The 18,169-nt window shown below is 37.6% G+C and overlaps 3 protein-coding genes and 1 long non-coding RNA gene across 9 annotated transcripts; 2 read left to right on the top strand and 2 right to left on the bottom strand.

Moving 5' to 3' along the window:
• Positions 1–549: 549 nt before the first annotated feature.
• LOC111450022 (cyclic nucleotide-gated ion channel 1-like) lies at positions 550–5,197 on the bottom strand. 2 transcript variants are annotated; one of them, XM_023090159.1, is made up of 7 exons: positions 5,026–5,197; positions 3,457–3,985; positions 3,111–3,323; positions 2,749–3,008; positions 2,349–2,460; positions 1,485–1,721; positions 550–1,378 (listed from the first exon to the last, which is right to left on the bottom strand). In XM_023090159.1, exons 1-7 carry the CDS (start codon positions 5,037–5,039, stop codon positions 761–763), a joined length of 1,983 nt encoding a protein of 660 aa, XP_022945927.1. In that variant the 5' UTR covers positions 5,040–5,197; the 3' UTR covers positions 550–760. The 2 variants fall into 2 exon arrangements, with proteins under 2 accessions (XP_022945927.1, XP_022945925.1); XM_023090157.1 differs by lacking the exon at positions 5,026–5,197 and having other exon boundaries at positions 3,457–4,190.
• Positions 5,198–6,161: 964 nt separating this feature from the next.
• Positions 6,162–10,608, bottom strand: LOC111450020 (cyclic nucleotide-gated ion channel 1-like). Of its 4 annotated transcripts, none has more exons than XM_023090153.1 (7): positions 10,292–10,608; positions 9,297–9,829; positions 8,730–8,942; positions 8,078–8,361; positions 7,583–7,694; positions 7,130–7,405; positions 6,162–6,948 (listed from the first exon to the last, which is right to left on the bottom strand). In XM_023090153.1, exons 2-7 carry the CDS (start codon positions 9,768–9,770, stop codon positions 6,259–6,261), a joined length of 2,049 nt encoding a protein of 682 aa, XP_022945921.1. In that variant the 5' UTR covers positions 9,771–9,829; positions 10,292–10,608; the 3' UTR covers positions 6,162–6,258. The 4 variants fall into 4 exon arrangements, with proteins under 4 accessions (XP_022945921.1, XP_022945924.1, XP_022945922.1 ...); XM_023090156.1 differs by having other exon boundaries at positions 7,130–7,366; positions 10,292–10,607; XM_023090154.1 differs by lacking the exon at positions 10,292–10,608 and adding an exon at positions 9,930–10,196.
• A 566-nt stretch (positions 10,609–11,174) lies between these two features.
• Positions 11,175–14,968, top strand: LOC111450023 (probable protein phosphatase 2C 76). Of its 2 annotated transcripts, none has more exons than XM_023090160.1 (9): positions 11,175–11,339; positions 11,990–12,258; positions 12,455–12,582; positions 12,936–13,034; positions 13,263–13,421; positions 13,637–13,723; positions 14,095–14,186; positions 14,395–14,469; positions 14,552–14,965. In XM_023090160.1, the coding sequence occupies exons 2-9, from the start codon at positions 12,002–12,004 to the stop codon at positions 14,699–14,701; spliced, it is 1,047 nt and encodes a 348-aa protein (XP_022945928.1). In that variant the 5' UTR covers positions 11,175–11,339; positions 11,990–12,001; the 3' UTR covers positions 14,702–14,965. The 2 variants fall into 2 exon arrangements, with proteins under 2 accessions (XP_022945928.1, XP_022945929.1); XM_023090161.1 differs by lacking the exon at positions 11,175–11,339 and adding an exon at positions 11,352–11,642 and having other exon boundaries at positions 14,552–14,968.
• A 342-nt stretch (positions 14,969–15,310) lies between these two features.
• Positions 15,311–16,144, top strand: LOC111450025. Its single transcript, XR_002711751.1, has 2 exons — positions 15,311–15,569; positions 15,857–16,144. It is a non-coding gene; the product is annotated as an uncharacterized LOC111450025 (long non-coding RNA).
• The last annotated feature ends 2,025 nt before the right edge of the window (positions 16,145–18,169 follow it).

Raw genomic sequence — 18,169 nt, 5'->3', positions numbered from 1 at the left:
AGCTCTTCTTATCGCGACTTAGTCTCTTCGTCACCAAGTGCTTTTAATGATTCATTTAGGTCTTTTACTTAAAAGAATGCGTTGAGAATTGTTGGGAAAGAGGCTCACGTCAACTAATTAAGGAAATGATCATGAGTTTACTAGTAAGAGATATATCTTACCATTGAGGATGGTCGTAATTCCTAACAGAAGGTGGTTTTAAATCTTTTCAAGTTAGTAGATGAGCAATATACTAGAAAATTAAAACGAGGAAAGATCTGAATAGATGGTTATTACCCACCATGAAATTGACAAATGTTTGATCGTAATTCTATTTTTTCCCCTCTAATGGTTCGAGAAAAAAAAAAAAAACTTTTGGAACCTGTATTTTGCTCCTAGATATGAAATTGAGAAATATTGACCATACTCAATTTTGTCACCACGTCTTATTTTAAGGATTGAATATCAAGAGAAAAATAGTTGAAAAAGTCCCACAAACCCAATGTGGGACTCCAAGGATTGCTCTGCATGGAGCTGAATTATTGTTAGTTTAATTTATATTCTCTAACATCTTCAACCAGCATTAGACTTTATATAGCTCAGTTTTTAGATGGATACAACTATTCAACACATATTTTGGCAGACAAATAAAGCATGACGACGACGAACAAGTAACCGTGAAGCAGGGATCTCAAGCTGGACAGTGTAATGAACATACAGAGGAAGCGATCACTAATAAAAATACAAAGAAAGCTAAATAGAACTAACCATACTACATTTCTCAAACTCTGCTAGATTCTGCTTCTGATTTTTTGCGCTTTAGCTTTAAAGCCCGAAGAGCACGAACAATATGTGTAGAGGCAGTAAATGGGGCATCTGATTTCTGAGTATTAATCCTTCCTTCAATGCCTAACCGAGACTTATTCTTCTCCACTTTGCTTTTACGGTAACGCCGCCATGCTACCTGCAAAGCTAAAGCCGCCCACGGTTCCCATATTGCTTTCAAACTTGGAGAGTTTCTGCTGAAAAGCCACCAAAATTTTGAGACCACTGTCTTTAAATCGTTTGCAATGAGGATAAATGCTTCGACTTTCGAGTGTGCTCGAAGCGTTTTGGTAGATATGGGGACGGTTGTTGAAGTAGGATGGTGTAGCGCCCACTCTAGAAGAGCCTCTCCATAAAAGTCACCTTTGGTAAGGCAATTGAAAAGTGAGGAACTAGCTGCAATGCCATTATCGCTTTTGGAATATATCCTTACTTGGCCTCGAATTATGAAGACCATTTCATCCAATGGCTCTCCTTCTTGAATAATGAGGCTACGCTCAATGTACAGCACTGGTCTCAAACAATCACATATAGCATTGAGTAGCTTATCGTCCATGTTTTGAAACTTTGGGACCTTGATGAGCACATATTATCAACCATAAGAAGAGAAGCGCGACAACATGAATGGATGCTATATACAAAAAGTAATATCATTGGTAAACTTGCTCAAAACTGCTTACACTTTTGAGTGGAGTCGAGCAAAGATGTCGTTTTGTGTCCCTTCTTAGGTCCCTAGGAAGATTATGAAGAAGTAGCTCCACATCAACACCTTTGGTTTCTCGCCACTTGTACCGTTCGTACTTTTTAATTCTCTTCTTCAACTTTCTAGGGAGGGAATGGAAAGCCATCCATAGCTCAATATCTTGCCCCTTCAATCTCATTTCCTCCAATCTTGCAATGGTTGACTGTAGATATGTCTGTTACACAATAAAATAGCTCATCAGATTAGATAATGTTGAGGCATCATTTGAACAATCGTTTGCTATGCGTCACGGTCAAGCTTGTACAAGGCATGTTGTCTATGGTCGCATGTCAGATGTCCCAGTCATGCTTGTCCATGATGTGTTCTCTATGGCCACATGCCCGTTCCAAACCCCTTTTACATGCTTTCATCTTAGATAGGTCTTTACTATTTCACATGGTGTCAAAATGGGGGTGTATGACCGTTCACAAAATCATGTCAACACTCGCCAAGGCTAAAACGCCCCAAAATATACTCTAGGGGGATGTGACTAGTTGTCAATTCTTCCTACCTGGATTATATGCTATCAAAGCCGTTGTTGTTGCTTACTGGCTTTTAGCTTATAACATTGATTTCTTTAAAATTGTTTTCAACGTATTTCCTCGCTCATGTTTTCTAAATCATTTCTCTCAAATGTGACCCGAGGCTCAAGTATACACCGATATTATCCGCAAATTGCAAATTTCACACAGCTGACTTGTTCACTAGGTTAGAACAAATGTTACACAATCGTTGTCCCATTGCCACAAGAGTGCGATTGTAACACTAGATCAACGAGTTTGAAGTAAACTTAACTACTGACCTGCAAATTTCCAACAAGAAGCGCAAATAGTATCAACCCAGAAATGGTAATGGTGACTGCAAAGTAGATTTCCCACAAATGGTCACTAGTTTTGAGGTCTTGTCCCAATGAGCTGCAACATATTAAATCTATAAGTGTCAAAAGCAAGATCCTAAAAGCCTAAGATGCATTTCAGTTAATGAAGTAATGTAGTTTTTCTATTGCAATCCATCCAGATATCATAATCACTCATCAGAATCTAGCAGATAGGTACTTTGTCCCGAATTACGACGTGAAGTTTCCGAGCCGTAAAGTCCTTAGAAAGTTTATGAGATGATCCATGACAAATCAATAACTTTAATATAGACAATGAGTTATAGTTTGGTAAAAGTAAATCCAAAAAGAAAAAACTCAGACGAACCTCAATTTCTGCAGACCCCACCAATAACAGAAAGAAATTTTCCTCATGAAATTCCTTGATTTCACAATACGAAGACCAACTTCGAACATTCCAAAATCAAAAGTTTGAGACTCATTTCCAGCTTTTCCAGAGCAAAAACTGTCAGCACTCGAATTGCCGTTTGTAACGTAGTCACAGTTTAGAGGGCAATGTACACACCTTTCTACCCAGCAAACTGTTTTTCTCTCTATAGTGAACAAGTACCAAAATGCTCCAATAACCTAATAGAGCAATATAATTATATGCTTATTAGAAGAAAGCACACCAGAGAAGTGTTGCTATAACTAACACTTCAAAAGGAACACAAGTGAGAATCAACGCACATGGCTTGCAAGCATATAAAGGAAGAGATTGAATGCAGCTTTAGCCCCAGCAGTTTCTGGGAGAATGTTAGAACTCCATCTAACTTTCTTTAAGAACGAGTAGATTCGAAAGACCCTCGGCAAATATTGAACGACGAGAATATATTTCAGCGACCTCACTGCATATATAAATCCGTGTCCTTTGAGGCTTGGAATGAGTATTAAACTCACCACCTACCCCGACCATTTTTCACATGCATCACAACAATATCAGTAGCCAAAAAATCAGGAATATAATCATGTTCTTGTGCAAATTTGAGATATAATTTTGATAGAATCTATGTGTACAGAGGGTGAAGCTTCATACCTGGGGGAGTGGAAGAACTGCGAGAACATCAACAGTGAAGTAGGATAAAAGAAATCTCCATGCTCTTGTGCAAACACCATCATCAGGATCGTCACTATTTGCATTATAAAATGAGGAATATCCAAGATGAAAATGACAGACAATAAGAATTATGTAGAGTAAGTCTGTGATTGAGCGAAGAATTACAGCTACTTTCCTCAACTTCTTGTCAAATCCGACACATCTTTCGTCATCATCAACCACCAGGATGTAACAGAACAAAGGATCCAAAGAGGTAGCAATCACACACAACATGACAAGTATTTCATTCCACAAATGAAGGAGTAGTGGGTTTTTATCAAAAATACTTTTGATATATCCCAACCCTTTACTCCTAATTTCTTGTTCGAAATATATGTTTCCAAAACTCGTAAGCCTGTCAAAACTAGAGGAAAAGCTTGCTGAAACCGATCTTATTGATCTCAGGGAGTACCGTGGGTGTGTTTCTCCAGCTGATGGATGTTCCTTTTGATGAAAACCGTCTGTAGCCCTGGACAGGGGGCAGAGCAAGTGCAACAAATAAACCGACAGATACATCTACTATTTGATTACGAGATCATGAACAAAACAAAAGAAACCATGTTAAATCCTCTTTAGATTTTCCCTTCCCGACTTCTCCTTAACGTTTTAAAACGTGTCTAGTAGAGAGAGGTTTCTAATTCTTGTAAGAAATCTCCTCTTCAACCGATGTGGGATCTCACAATCCACCTCCTTGGGGGCCAGTGAAGGAGGCTAGTGTCCTCGCTGACACACTGCCCGATGTCTGACTCTGATACTATTTGTAACAGCTCGAGCCCACCGCTAATAGATATTGTACTCTTTAAGCTTTTCCTTTCGAGATTTCTCTCCAAATTATTAAAACGTGTCTATTAAGAAAAGTTTTCAACTCTTATAAAGAATGCCCTTTCCCACGACCATCAACTATTAAAAGTAAAAAAAATAAAAAAAATAAAAAGAAAGGAACATAGGTGACCGATGAAAGTAGCTTTTCCTGAGTTGAAAGGATTGAAAAAGTGACCCAATGAATGTTAAAGGAAACAAATGAGGGAGAAAACAACCCAACTTCGTTTTTTGTTTCGAAATATTAAACAATTGTTGTTGTGGAATTAACTCCTGAACCTACTTCCAGCACACAAAAAGCTCACAAACTCCTGAAATTTGTTAGAACTACACGGCTAAAGCTTAGAGTAATTTTGTGGATCTGTCGCAATTATGAAGTAGAAAACGTAAAAACACTTGAAGAAACTATAATAATCCCAAGAACTTGGGAAGGAAGGCAGTAGAGCAGAGAGAAAGAACAGTAAGTTCTGCCTTTTACTTTTTGACTCCTTACCAGTTACCAGCTCCCCAAATGATCCAAACTCAAATTGAGTGAACATCACAAGTGGGTTCAGTCCCTTGTAGTTGATTCACTAATTAGCACCCATATTACATCCCCCCAACCCCACAATCACAGTTATGCAAGAGGCAGAATAAAAATGCGTCGTAGAATCCAACATGAACAGAACGAGTAGAATGAGTAGAGCTTACTTCTGTACTTCCATGGCTGATTGAGTGAGAAACAAATGATGGAGCTCACATGTAGGACCAAAAAATGAAAGAAGCTTATATAGAGATGTTGGCGGGAAGGCAATTTAAAGCTTTCGCCGGTAGTGAGGTCACAAACTTCCAGTTGTGGAAGGAGGTTTGAGCCGCCATAATCAACCAAATAAAGGAACGATGATGAATCAGCACAGGAAGAAACATAAATGCTTTTAATCAAACCAATAGTCGATGATGAATGGGACCGCTGCCTAAGATAAAAGAGAAATAAAAGATTCCTTTTTGTGTTTGCATTTTTCAAATACATGACAAAAATGAAAGCAAAAAGAAAGGCTTTCATTTTATTCACAAAATTTGACTTTTAATTTTGTATAAATTATAGATAGAACATATGATTTCAAAATTAGTACATGGTTGTTGGGAAAAAAGTAAGTAAATTATTTTCTCACATCCACACTTTAATGAGTTAATATAGAAATATAATTTATTTTATTAAAAAAAAGTAACATAGATGTTGAGTTTGAGTGGATGGTTGTAGCTTGAAAATCTATATTATAAAGAAAGAAGTAAGAGATAATGATGAAGACATAAACCAAGGGATTTTATTTTTTTATTAATTAACCATAGAGTAATACAAAATTAAATAGTAAAGCCAAAAGGGTTTTAGTTTAATTTAGTTTATTTTTATTTTGAATAGAGTAAAGTAGTGGAAATTCCACAACAAAATAGTAATTAACTCCATCCATCCACCCACTCCATTACTAATTGAATTTAAGATCCTTAAAGGTCCTACAATTTTAATTTTGGAGTGGAGCAACGTGATTCATTCAATCCATTCGCAATTTCAAATCCATTCGCAATTTCAAATCCATTCGCAATTTCAAATTCGCGTGGTTAGTGGTTCTCACTCAACTTCGAGTTTTTCACTCCAAAAATAAAATTTGTTCATAAGCTAAAAAAAACGAGGTGATTGAATGTAAGATAAAAGTGGAATGCAACGATATCATCACTTAAAAAGAAACGGACAGGGATTTAAGACAAGAGCTAACTAAGATAACAACGATGACTTTGAAATGAAAATCCAGCCACATACAAAAAGGTGTTAGGGGAGGCTTCATATGATATTTGGAAAATGGGTTTTGATCATTACAAAATGAATGGAAGATGTTCAAAATGAAGTCATAAACAACAAACGCAAGTATCATCTTTTTAACAGTATGGTTAAGAGTTATTGTCTTCCAAGCTAAAATCACCCTCTGCTGGCTTCTGAAGCAGCATGGACATCCTAGCTTTCCTACAACTGTTTCGCCTCCTCGCCCGAAGCATGTTGGCTGCAAATCTAGATGCATAAATGGTGGCGCCTAAACTCGGTGACCGCTCGTCGATGGAAGCCAGTACGACTTTCAACCTACTCTCTTCTTCCTTCACACACTCCCTGAGCTTCTTTCTTTGATGCCACCTCCATGCTGCTTGTAAGAAACAAGCTGCCCAGGTTCTCCATTGCTGTGAGTAAAATCTGAAAATCTGGCGCAGCTGCTTGCTGTGAAGCCTACGGTATTGAGTGGCTACAATTTTCAAGTCGTCGGGTTTAAAGGCAAATGCTTCGACTTCTGTGAGCGACCGAACGGTTCGAGTTGAAATGGGGAGATTGGTTGAGGAATGAGGGTCTAGACCCCAAGTCAGTAACTCTTCTCCACAGAAATCACCAGCCATGAGGATATCAGAGTTGAAGAAACCAGTTCTCCCTCCATTTGTAGTCGTGGTTAAGAGCTTGCCTCGCATGATGAAGAGCATCTCATCGACTGGATCGCCTTCCCGAACAATGCAGCTTTCTTCTGTGTACAACACGGGCTTTAGACGTGCACACATTGCATCCAACAATTGGTCATCCATCTTTTCAAACATTGGAACCTTAATGGAAAATGTACATAAATCATCAGAATCAATTAAAAAAGTTAAGCTTGCAATAAGTGTGTAACCGAGCTAGTGATCGTTTATGACCGTTGTCTATCCATCTTTTCCTACGGTGGATGCTTAACCAAGCTAGTATTTCTCCAAAAGTGATCATAGAACAAAACAAAAGAAAACTCACTCGCATAAGCAAAACCAAGCAAAGATGGCGCTTAATATCTCTATGGAGGTCTTTAGGCAGATTATGCAGCAGATTATGTTCATCAGCGCCTCTGGTATCCTGCCACATGTAATGTTCATACCTTCGAACTCGCTCCCTTATATTCTCCGGGAGTAAACGATGTGACATCCATTGTTCGACATCTCTCCTTCTCACTCTCATCTCCTCCACCCTTGTCTTTGTGGATCGCCAACACATCTGCTCGAAAGCAAGTTTCACACAGAGAGACTTCTCGTTCTAAGAAGGAATTGCACAAGATTTCATACATAACAATGTAAAATATGTATCAAACACTGCATAGGCTTATATAACAAGTACATCTATGTTGCTCAACAGTTCATAATTCATGTAAAGAAAAGCGATTCTATGGCAGCCAAAGATGAGTAACAAGCAGCAAGAATAGGCTGTACCAACCTGCAGGTTGCCAAGGAGAGACGCAAACAACACTAGGCCAGAGATGCAAATCAAAATGGCAAAGCAGTTTTCCCATTTGCAAGTACTTGTAGTGAGATTTTGACCCAAAGCGCTGCATCCAAGAGAGAAGTACATGTGTCCAGAAAACTACTTCAACACTAAATGGAAAAATTAGTATGCAAAAACTACTAAATTGAGTGAACTTTTATGTGAGCTCTAATCATTTAGCATAACTTTCATCTGCTATCTAAGCCAATTGAATCAAGAGCAGCTTAGACAAGCACAAAATTGTATAAAACTCAGGGCAGCCTGCAGTGGACTAGGTACAAGGTAGGCACAACTATAAGCCCAAGACCTTCAACTAAAAAAGTATACAGAGAAAGCAACAGGAATCACGTAATATGAATATAAAAACACGTTCCCGAGGATGTTCGTAAATTTATAGCAGATCTCTCAATCAGAAAGAGTAACCAAGAAGGACAGTGGACAGCATACCTTAGATTCCTTAAGCCCCACCAAAAGCAGTGAAGAAACTTCTTGGGAAAGTGTGATTCCCCAATATCAGATTGAAGGGCTTGAAGGAATATTCCAAAGTTAAAGATTCCTACATTTGGCTTTTCGATTGGACAAGAAGCATTGAGGAATAGGTTTCCTTCATGACTGTAATTGTAGCCACAATACAAGGAAGTAAGGTTACAGCCAGGATGTTTGCTACAAGCATCATGCCAGCATTGGGCTTCTCGTTCTACGGAACATAAGTACCAGATTGACCCAAATACCTAGGAACAAAAACACACAAAGAAGATAAGAAAAATGTCACTGCAACACAGGGATGAACTAAAGGTGTGAATATAATTAGTAAAAATACTATAGTTCATTTAGCACACTCGAGGTCAAGGAATCTGTAACAGCCCAAGTCCAGGTTTCCTCTCAAGGTTTTTAAAAGGTACATGCTAGGGAGAGGTTTCCACACCCTTATAAAGAATGCTTCGTTCTCCTCTCCAACCGATGTGGGATCTCACATAATCAAATGCAAATGGTAGCATGCACAACTATTCCTCTACTTTGGCTATTTCTTTTTCAAATAAACCCAAGATTCCATGAAAACATTCCATTAAGCACCCAAGGAGCAGAGGAGAAAACTAACATGACTGGCTAGCATGTAGAGAAAGAGATTAAATGCAGCTCCTGCCCAAGCTGTTTCAATGAGTATGCCAGAGGTCCTTGTAACTTCTTTATACAGAGGATAGATTCGAAGAAACCTTGGCACAAATTGACATAATACAGCAAGTTTCAGCAAGTTCTCTGTATTCCACGATCTCAAACCTCTAATTTTATGGATGTTTATCAGAATCATCACCTAGGCACATTAAAAAAAATAAAATAAAGCAGGACAGTTCACGTATCAAAATCGAAGAGCTGAACATTGCACTAGCAACCTTGAAATAAGTGGAACCACAATTCCTACAACTTTCCAATAAAACTTGTTGTTTACACAGAACTAAAAATACAAGTAATAATGAATTGATGCTGAATCATTGCAATTAGCGTTCGAAAACTAGGACCTGACAATTTGTTTAAACCATTTTATGATAGAAAAGGGAAAAATGATGGAATCAAACAGATGCATGAATGAAGAATTCCCTTGGCAAAAGCTACTGACAAATTAACAGTAGAGTAGGCGTACTCTTGTGTCCCAAGAAACATTCCTCACCTGTGGAAGTGGGAGGACTGAGAATATGTCAATTAGAAAGTATGATGACAGATACCTCATTGCTATTGCCCAAGAATCTTCTATTAAAACACCTCTTCCAAACACTCGGGAAGAGGGAGCGATAAATCCTGTACGAAACTGAAAAACGATATGCACGACATAGAATAAATCTGTAAACAATCGCAATATACAGGCTACAGTCTCCACTTTCTCATCTAACCTAAGACACTTGTTTCTATTATCAATCACAGGAACATAAAAGAACAGAGGATCCAATGAAACAGCAACCACACAAGACAGCACAAATATCTTGTTCCAACTTTGAAGAAAAGGCCCTTGTGGATCAAGAATTCTCTTCCCGGAGCGCAAGCCTTGCGGCATGAGATTATTACAAGAAGAAGATTTCAATGACTTCTCAATTCCTCTAATTCCATGAGAACTAGATGCCAACCCTCTGAGGAGAGCTGAGTTCATTTACTCATCCACTACGAAACTCCACTCCACCAGTTTTCTTTGGCCTTGGATCTTGAAACCTGACCAGTAGCAAATTGATTAAAAATCAGGATGATCAAGGTCAGATCCAAGTAACCCAATAGTTGAAAAGATTGAAAACGTGAAATCAGATTTCGCTACCCTCAATAAAGCTATGAGCATCAACTTCATCAAAATCATAAACATGCACTCAAACCAGCTCATAAAAACAAGCACACAATCAAAAAGGGGCAGACAAAATTCAGTAACCCAATAAGAATCCAGTTGGATAAGGAGGTTTCTGAGTCTCATAGACATCCATACCAAGTCGTCTGCATAAAAGCATAAACTCCACTGCTTACATCATATTATAAAAAGCAATAGAAAACCACAAAATCACACAAAGGAAACTCAGGAAGATTTTCCACAGTAACAGTAAGATCACCAGGCATCTAATTCAAAACCAACTTCAAAAATCAAAACGACAAAACAAAAAGGAAATAATCAGAACAAAAACTCATTACCCAAATGAGGGAAGTTCGTGAGGCACGAAAAATCAACCATACCCACCAAAGGGAACAGTAAGAAATTAAAGAAAACGCCCACTCTCTCGTTGAAGTTCTTGTTGTTGTTCGTAGAACCCAGAAACAAGGTATAAAACTTCCATGGAAAGTCCGAGCTGCCATTATGAATGAAAAAATATTCTTCAGAAAATTGACTACTCAACCCAAAGAGGGTGTGACTGTGAGATGATCGGAAATGAGAAATGGGGTGCAATTGGGTCCCGCGGCTAAGGTCGGAGAAGGTGGGTTTGGGGAGCTTTGACTTCGTATTCTTCGGATTTGTCAACGTGAGAGACGACATGAAAGTGCCTGACGTCAACAAAAATATTGTATTTATTTTGTTCCCAAACGATACGTCGGTTTTTCTTTTATGGTAAACGACAAGCTTCCCGCGTCCCAAATCCTATGAATGCTTCTCCTCAAAATATATATATATATATATATATTGTGTTTAAACCTTTAAAAGTTATATATATATATATATACATAACCTTAAAAAATAAAATTTGAAAATATAACCCTCATTTAAACTATACTCCCATTAGTATTTTAAGTTAGACTTTTGGTATCTTAGAAAATGACATGGATTAACACTAAAATAGATGATAATTAGTATTTTATTCATGGTATTCATTGTGATAGGTGGGACAAAATTGTTCATAAATGGCTCTAAATGAAGAAGCACAAAATTGTTCCTAGATGAAGAAGCATTGTGGTGAAAAGCAAGTAAGAAAAGGAAGGAAGGAGAAGGTTTGAAAACCATTCAATTATTGGAGTAAAAAGGAGTTGGACAATGAAAGAAAAGAGATATCCATGAAAATAATAGAAAAAAACAGGGGAGGCGGAAAAGAGCATTAGGGGCGCGCACCTGGCTATTCTTCGGTGCCAATGCTTCGAAAAGCCACCACCTTCTCTCTCCTTCCCCATATATCTCCTCTCTGTTGTTTATCCCATTTTTGTTTCCTTGTAGCACCCTATTCTGCCCCGATTTTTCCATTTTCTACCCCGAGTAAGTATATTCATCCCATCTCCTGTTTTCCACCTCAATTTCTCAGATGGAATCATCGTTTTCATCTTCCCCCATCTACTTTTCCCCTCAACCCTCTTGATCTAGCCTCAAACCTTTCTATTTTCCCCAGAATTTCCCTTATTTTGTACATAATCTGTATCGATTTTGTCTGAGAGTGACTTGTTTATATCGTGTTTATTTGGATTGACGACCCCCCCCCCACAATCATTTTCTGAATGTTTTTGATGTTTTGATGCCTAAATAGCTCGTGTGAATCGAGGGTGGTGGATGAATAGAACGGATGTAATCATTTTTCCCCGACCCATTTCGTTTTTATTGAGTTTCATGGACTTAGTTTTTGGTAGGCGTTATTTGGGATTGATCATGCCGGAGGGTAATGTTTTATGGTCCATGGCGTGTGTGATTGGAGACCATTAGAGTCAGAGTCTTGTTTTTTTTTAAAAAAAAAAAAAAATTGTTTTTTCCCTTTTCCTCAGAGTTCGCTATCATTCTGATATCAAGAATCTGCAAGAGAACTCGAGATTTTGAATGTTTAATTCTTCACAATGCGAGGATTTAGTTTGCTGCATCTGTTCTTTGTTATTGGTTTTGAATGTTTGATTGATAATTGTAGTGATGTGATTGTGCAGTTGCTGGATTAGATGGTATGCAGCTACAATATCAGGAATGTGATTTCTTGGGCTGGACATGTAGGAATAATCAACCGAAGGGTTCAAATCAACAATATCTGGAGGAGCTTGCCTTCAAATCTTGGATTTGTTCACACCTGGAAGCGTGAATATAGAACGAGTCTCATGATGATGGTCGATACGGGTGCATCTGAAAATCGCAGGCCGATTGTTGATAAGCATCCAGAGAAAAATGAAGATGGTGGCTATGCCAGTGGAGGGTGGAAAAGGTCTGAATGGATTCATTTGAATGAACCTTACGTCTTTTTATTTAAAGTTATGTTGCTGAATTGTTATTCTGATCTTATGAAGATGTCTAGAAGACAATGCTTTGATCTGGTTATTGAAGTTTGCACCTAGCCTATCAAACAGCCTATTCCAATGAGATATGTGCTTAAATCTTTTATGTTTTTGTTTGATCTGCAGTGACGATGGGAAACTTAGTTGGGGGTATTCAAGTATCAGGGGGAAGAGGGCAACCATGGAAGATTTCTTCGATATTAAAATGTCGAAGGTTGATGGTCAAACGGTTTGCCTTTTTGGCATCTTTGATGGTTAGACTCTCCAACCATTGTTACAGTGGCATGATGTAGGTGTTAGATTTAGTAAATTTTAACCTTTCCGATTTCTTGGTGATATGTTGTTGGGATGTAGGTGTTAAGTTTCACTTAGTGATTGAAGATTAGAAAGTTCGAGATTTCAGATTCTTGCAAACTACTCCAAGTTTAGGCTTCATATATCCAAGACATATTTCGTAATCAATTTTGGCGCTTGAGTTGAATCAATACGAGAGATTAGTATTTTTATTGCATCATTGATGTTGAGCAATTAAATTATAGATGCTACCATAGATATCTGACAATATTATACATTGTACAAATAATTAGTCCTTTTAATGTGGTTTCAGGCCATGGTGGATCTCGTGCCGCAGAGTTTTTGAAAGACCATCTCTTCGAGAATCTGATGAAGCACCCAAAATTTTTGATGGATACCAAAGTAGCTATCAGTGTGTTTCATTTCCCTTATGCACCATTCATTTGTATATGAAGATATATTAATTAGGTTTATATGATGATTGTATTTTAGCTGCCCACAGGTGTAAGAACACGGGATCTTTAAGCTTCATGTTCTTTGTTTACGTTGCATTGTTTTCTACTGAAAAAAATATATATATGACATTAGATTCCTTGTTATTTTGTACTCGGCTTCAAAAGTTTCTTCTGTCACTTCCCAGGTGAAACATATCAACGGACCGATGCTGAATTTTTAAGTTTGGAAAAAGAAACTTCAAGGGACGATGGCTCCACTGCTTCAACAGCTTTGCTAGTTGGCAATCATCTCTATGTTGCCAATGTTGGCGATTCGCGTGCTATAATTTCAAAAGGGGGTGAAGGTATTATTTGCTTACTTTTTCTTGTTTTCTTACCCTTTTGTTTTAATGTAAGGTAGAAAATCTAGACTCTTGACCATGATAGTTTATAGTAAAAGCTAATGATAAAGATGATCAAAGTTGAACAAATCATAATGATTACAATATAACTACAACCTTTATTTCATATGCTTATTTTCATATGGGAACTTGAAACTTATCTTCATCCTGCTCGGCAGCAATCCCTCTTTCTGAGGACCACAAACCAAATAGAACTGACGAGCGGCGGAGAATTGAAAAGGCCGGGGGTGTTGTCATGTGGGCTGGTAAGATTTTCATAATGGTTTTGCTAAAAATGTTAAGAACTGATATCCCTGTTGGTTAACTTATGTATATAGGCAAAGTTCCACCATCTTATTTAAACTCCTTATGGAAAGCTAGAGTACCAAAGGCTAAAATATGTTTAAACAGAGGTCCTGTTCGTATTAACAACTATAGAAGTAAAATGATTTCAGGGAAGTAGGAATGCTTTCCTTGATAATTATCTATTGGTTGCCTGAGTATTATTACTGTTTACAGCAATTTAAATTTCTCAAGTCGTAGTTTCTTCTGACCATCTTCTAGAAAAAATGTAATGCCTTTAGCTACTGTATTTGAAGGTTATCTGCTATAATTCTTATTCATTTTCTGTTGTCAGGCACTTGGAGGGTAGGAGGTGTGTTAGCAATGTCCCGCGCTTTCGGTAACAAGATGTTGAAGCAGTTTGTTGTTGCAGATCCTGATATTCAGGTGTCGTTAGACTAATAATGGATATGTGGAAGAAGAAAGTCTTTGATGAATGAAATTTATGTTAATAGTTTATAACCTTTTAGAATCTTTGAAGGTTTTATGAGAATTTATTGTTTCAAATGCTCATCAGTGGGATTCTTTTCTAGTTTTATGTTTTGTTTGGTAAAGCTTGTCATGGTTTACTAAAACTGCCCACCATACTCACCAGGATCTTGAAGTAGACAAGGACGTCGAGTTGCTTATTCTCGCAAGCGATGGTCTTTGGGATGTGGTGCGCAACGAGGTATGCTCGCTTCATAATCCCACATATCCAAGATTCTCTAGATGGCGTGATCAGCACATATCAACATACATTTGCTATGCAGGATGCAGTACTAGTTGCAGGGAAGGAAGAAGAACCCGAGGCAGCTGCTCGGAAGCTAACCGAAGCAGCATTTACCCGTGGTAGCGCTGACAATATAACGTGCATTGTGGTGAAGTTTCATCATGATAATGCAGATCCTGCTGCCGACTAAGCATTTTGTATTGCTCAGTGTAGATTCTTTTTCTAGAGAGAGAAAAAAAGAAGAGAAAACTTGGATATGGCCTGCTAATTCTGCACCTGCAGCGAATGGGTGTGCAAAAAGGGCTAGCTTTGATTTGTTAATTCATTGGTATTATGTTATTTGTTTTTCCCAATCTTGTTTAACTGTTTATTCCTCATATTTGTTTGCTGTCTGTCTGTAAACTGAGGCAGAACAAATGAATCTAGTTTTAAACAACTCTTTCTTTTTCTCCTCTCATTTTGGTGTTAAGATTATAATTTTTGTTGTTTATGCTTCACTTACTCTTGCCCTCGTGCAACCCAATCAATTAAAACTTGGGACACCGGTGGCACAAACAACCACCAATCATTTGTGAGTATGGGGTTAGAAAAAGCCTTAAAAAATGTAATCGAAAGCAATATTGTAAGTAATGTAAAAGAGTTTGAAATGGATTAACTGAACAAACATGACTTTAAAATTAGCTATTATTGTTCTTGTTTTCACTTAATATTTTCTTGATTTTGCAGAAAAATATGGGCTTTGTGCCGTAAGGTCCATTTAAAATTTTGCCAGTGAGTCAGCCCTATTTAACCTGGGGGCTAGCGATGGATCTCCATGTTCATAGCTTTATAATTCGCCTGTAAATCTACGCGCCAATTGTAACGATTCTCATCTAGAGAAAAAAAAAAAAAAAAAAAAATGAAACCCATCTCCATAAATTTTTCTCATCAACCAAGCAAACAATTAGATGATCAGGGATAAAAGCTACCGCTCAATCAATCATCACTTCTCATTTTTGGACAAAGGAGTTTGTGGATCTTTCACAGCAACACTCTGCAGAGAAGCGACATATTGCGAGGTAACTGATAAGAGACGAATCGACTTTGTTTCTGATGCAAGTAATCCATTTAATTGGTCGATAGGTTGAAAAGTATTGGGAATGGGTTTTGGAAATGAAGCAGAGATGAAAATGGTCTTGAACTGTGTGTGTGTGTGTGATAGAGGAGGAAGGGAAGGGATGGGATGGGATTTTGCGTTTGCGTTTCTAGTTTACGTACTTCTTCCGAATGAATAGTCGGAGTAATCTATTTCCTTGCGTGAACAGAATATTCTATTTTTCGTATGATTTGGCCTACTCTTTGACAGGATATGAGGCCATAGCAAATATGAAAATCAAAGGGTAAAAGGACAAAAACCAAAAGAAAGAAGAGAATAGTATCCTTTAGCCAGCCCCCTTTATGCTGTTGATTGGGTATCTATCACTTTTTAGACCAAGGGATAAACCATTTTTTTTTTAAGAGAAGATGCTTTGTGTGAGGAAATGTAGATGAATTGTTCTGTTATTTGCCATGGAAAATGATTGTTTTCTTTATTTTGCTTCATTTTTAATCCAATGAAGTGATATTTTGCTGGCTGAAAAGCAAGTTTAAACAATGATAGATATTGGTGGAATCCCTGGTTCTGCATAAAGCTGTTCTGATGGTTTAGATTCTTTCTGTGGGTTTTTCTTTACATATAAAACGCTATTATTCCTTTCTGCATAAACTCTTTTGTAGATAACTGAATGTAGCTTGCAAGTGTCTTCTACCTCAGAAGAGAACCTTTTATGTTTCTGTAATTGTTTTGCATTTGGCAGAAAAATTGTGAGATCTACGAGATTTTTCTTTTTAAACTCCTAGGATTGGAGCTTTCTTTTGACGAGACTTTTCCAACAAATTGAAAAACGTCAGTTCCTTTCATGGTATTTTAGTTTATTGGAAGAAGTATTTTGGGAACTCCTTGGTTATTCGATTCCGTCTTAGCGAATAGAAATGGGTTTCTTTCGGTCTTAAAACTTGTGCTTGGATGGCCCATCTCACTTATTTTCTACTCATGTTCTGATTTCAAAAGATAAAAGACCTTTGGAGGTTTCCACTTGCTCTGCACTTTGGTTGATACAGATATTTTTCTTATTAGAAAAAATTTCATTGGTAGTATGTTTATGAAGAACAATGGAGTGATATCATCTCTGATGGAGCTAGGTGATTCGGTTGGTTTTGTTTCAACTTGAGCCACTTTAAATGAATCACATATCTCCACAATGATATGATATTATCCACTTTGAGCATAAGCTCTCATGGTTTTGCTTTTGGTTTCTCCAAAAAACCTTATACCAATGCAGATGTATTCCTTACTTATAAACCCATGATCATCCCTTCAATTAGTCAACGTGGGACTCCCTCCCAACAATCCTCCCCTCGAATAAAGTACACCATAGAGCCTCTCCTGAGGCCTATAGAGCCCTCGAACAGCCTCCCCTTAATTGAGGCTCGACTTCTTTCTTTGGAGCCATCGAACAAAGTACACCATTTGTTCGACACTTCAGTCACTTTTGACTACACTTTCGAGGGTCCCAACTTCTTTGTTCGACATTTGAGGATTTTATTGACATGGCTAAATTAAGAGCATGACTTTGATACCATGTTATAAATCACAGACCTCCCCAATAATATGATATTGTCCACTTTAAACATAAGCTCTCGTGCTTTTAGTTTCCCCAAAAGGCCTCGTACCAATGAAGATGTACTCTTTACTTATAAACTTATAAACTCATGATCATTCCTTAAATTAGTTATTGTGGGACTCCCTCCCAACAATCCTCGACACTAAGTTTGAAGTTTATTATACTCCTCGTGTACTTTAGCTTGTGATTTATTGTTGTATGCTAGAACACTTTTTGGAATGAAACAAATGTTCATGGAATATGCGGTTGCATTCTATAATCATATTAGGGTCTGTGATGTTTTCAATTTTAGTGGACATGGCAGCGGGGATGATAGTTTAGAAAAATTGAGATTCTTTACTTAAAGCCCGTTTAAAGCTGCATCCAATTGCTTTGGAAGCAACTTCTGTGTTGTTAAAATCAATAAACATTCCTTTTGTAGAAGATTCTCATCAGCTGATTTTTGAAGCAATCGTCAAACTAAAATAATTGATTGCTTTTATTTTGAGAATCTAATTTGAGACTCAGAGCAGAACAGATTGGGCAGATGTTTTTGGGAAAAACAGGTACGAACTTTGGAATTGACTTGTTTTGTAGCTTGTTGGAAGGTATTTTGTTTGAGATAGGCTATAGAGTTGTGATACAAAGATAGGAAGGTACTTCACTCCACACACAACACGGGTTCTCTGTAACTCTAGGAACTTGGGAATCTCACAACTTAGTTTCTGAACACAAGAACATGGGGGGTTAAGCTTTTTAGATGAGTAGGCTTTTACTCAAATTGGTGAGAAATGCTTCCACTCATTTCTTATGAGAATGATATTCGCCTGCCTCTTTTCTGTATACAAGGAGATATTTCAAATTAACTTTAGTAGATGGTTTCACTATTTTTGTTCCAAACCCATCCATAAACCCCGACCCCGAGTTAGGTTAGGGTTGCTTCCACATGCAAATAGTATACACACGTATTCTTTTTG

This window comes from Cucurbita moschata, unplaced genomic scaffold, assembly GCF_002738365.1.
Source record: "Cucurbita moschata cultivar Rifu unplaced genomic scaffold, Cmos_1.0 Cmo_Scf00011, whole genome shotgun sequence".
Lineage (NCBI taxonomy): Eukaryota > Viridiplantae > Streptophyta > Magnoliopsida > Cucurbitales > Cucurbitaceae > Cucurbita > Cucurbita moschata.
Note: the sequence above shows the minus strand (reverse complement) of the source record. Positions and strands in the feature narration are given on the sequence as shown.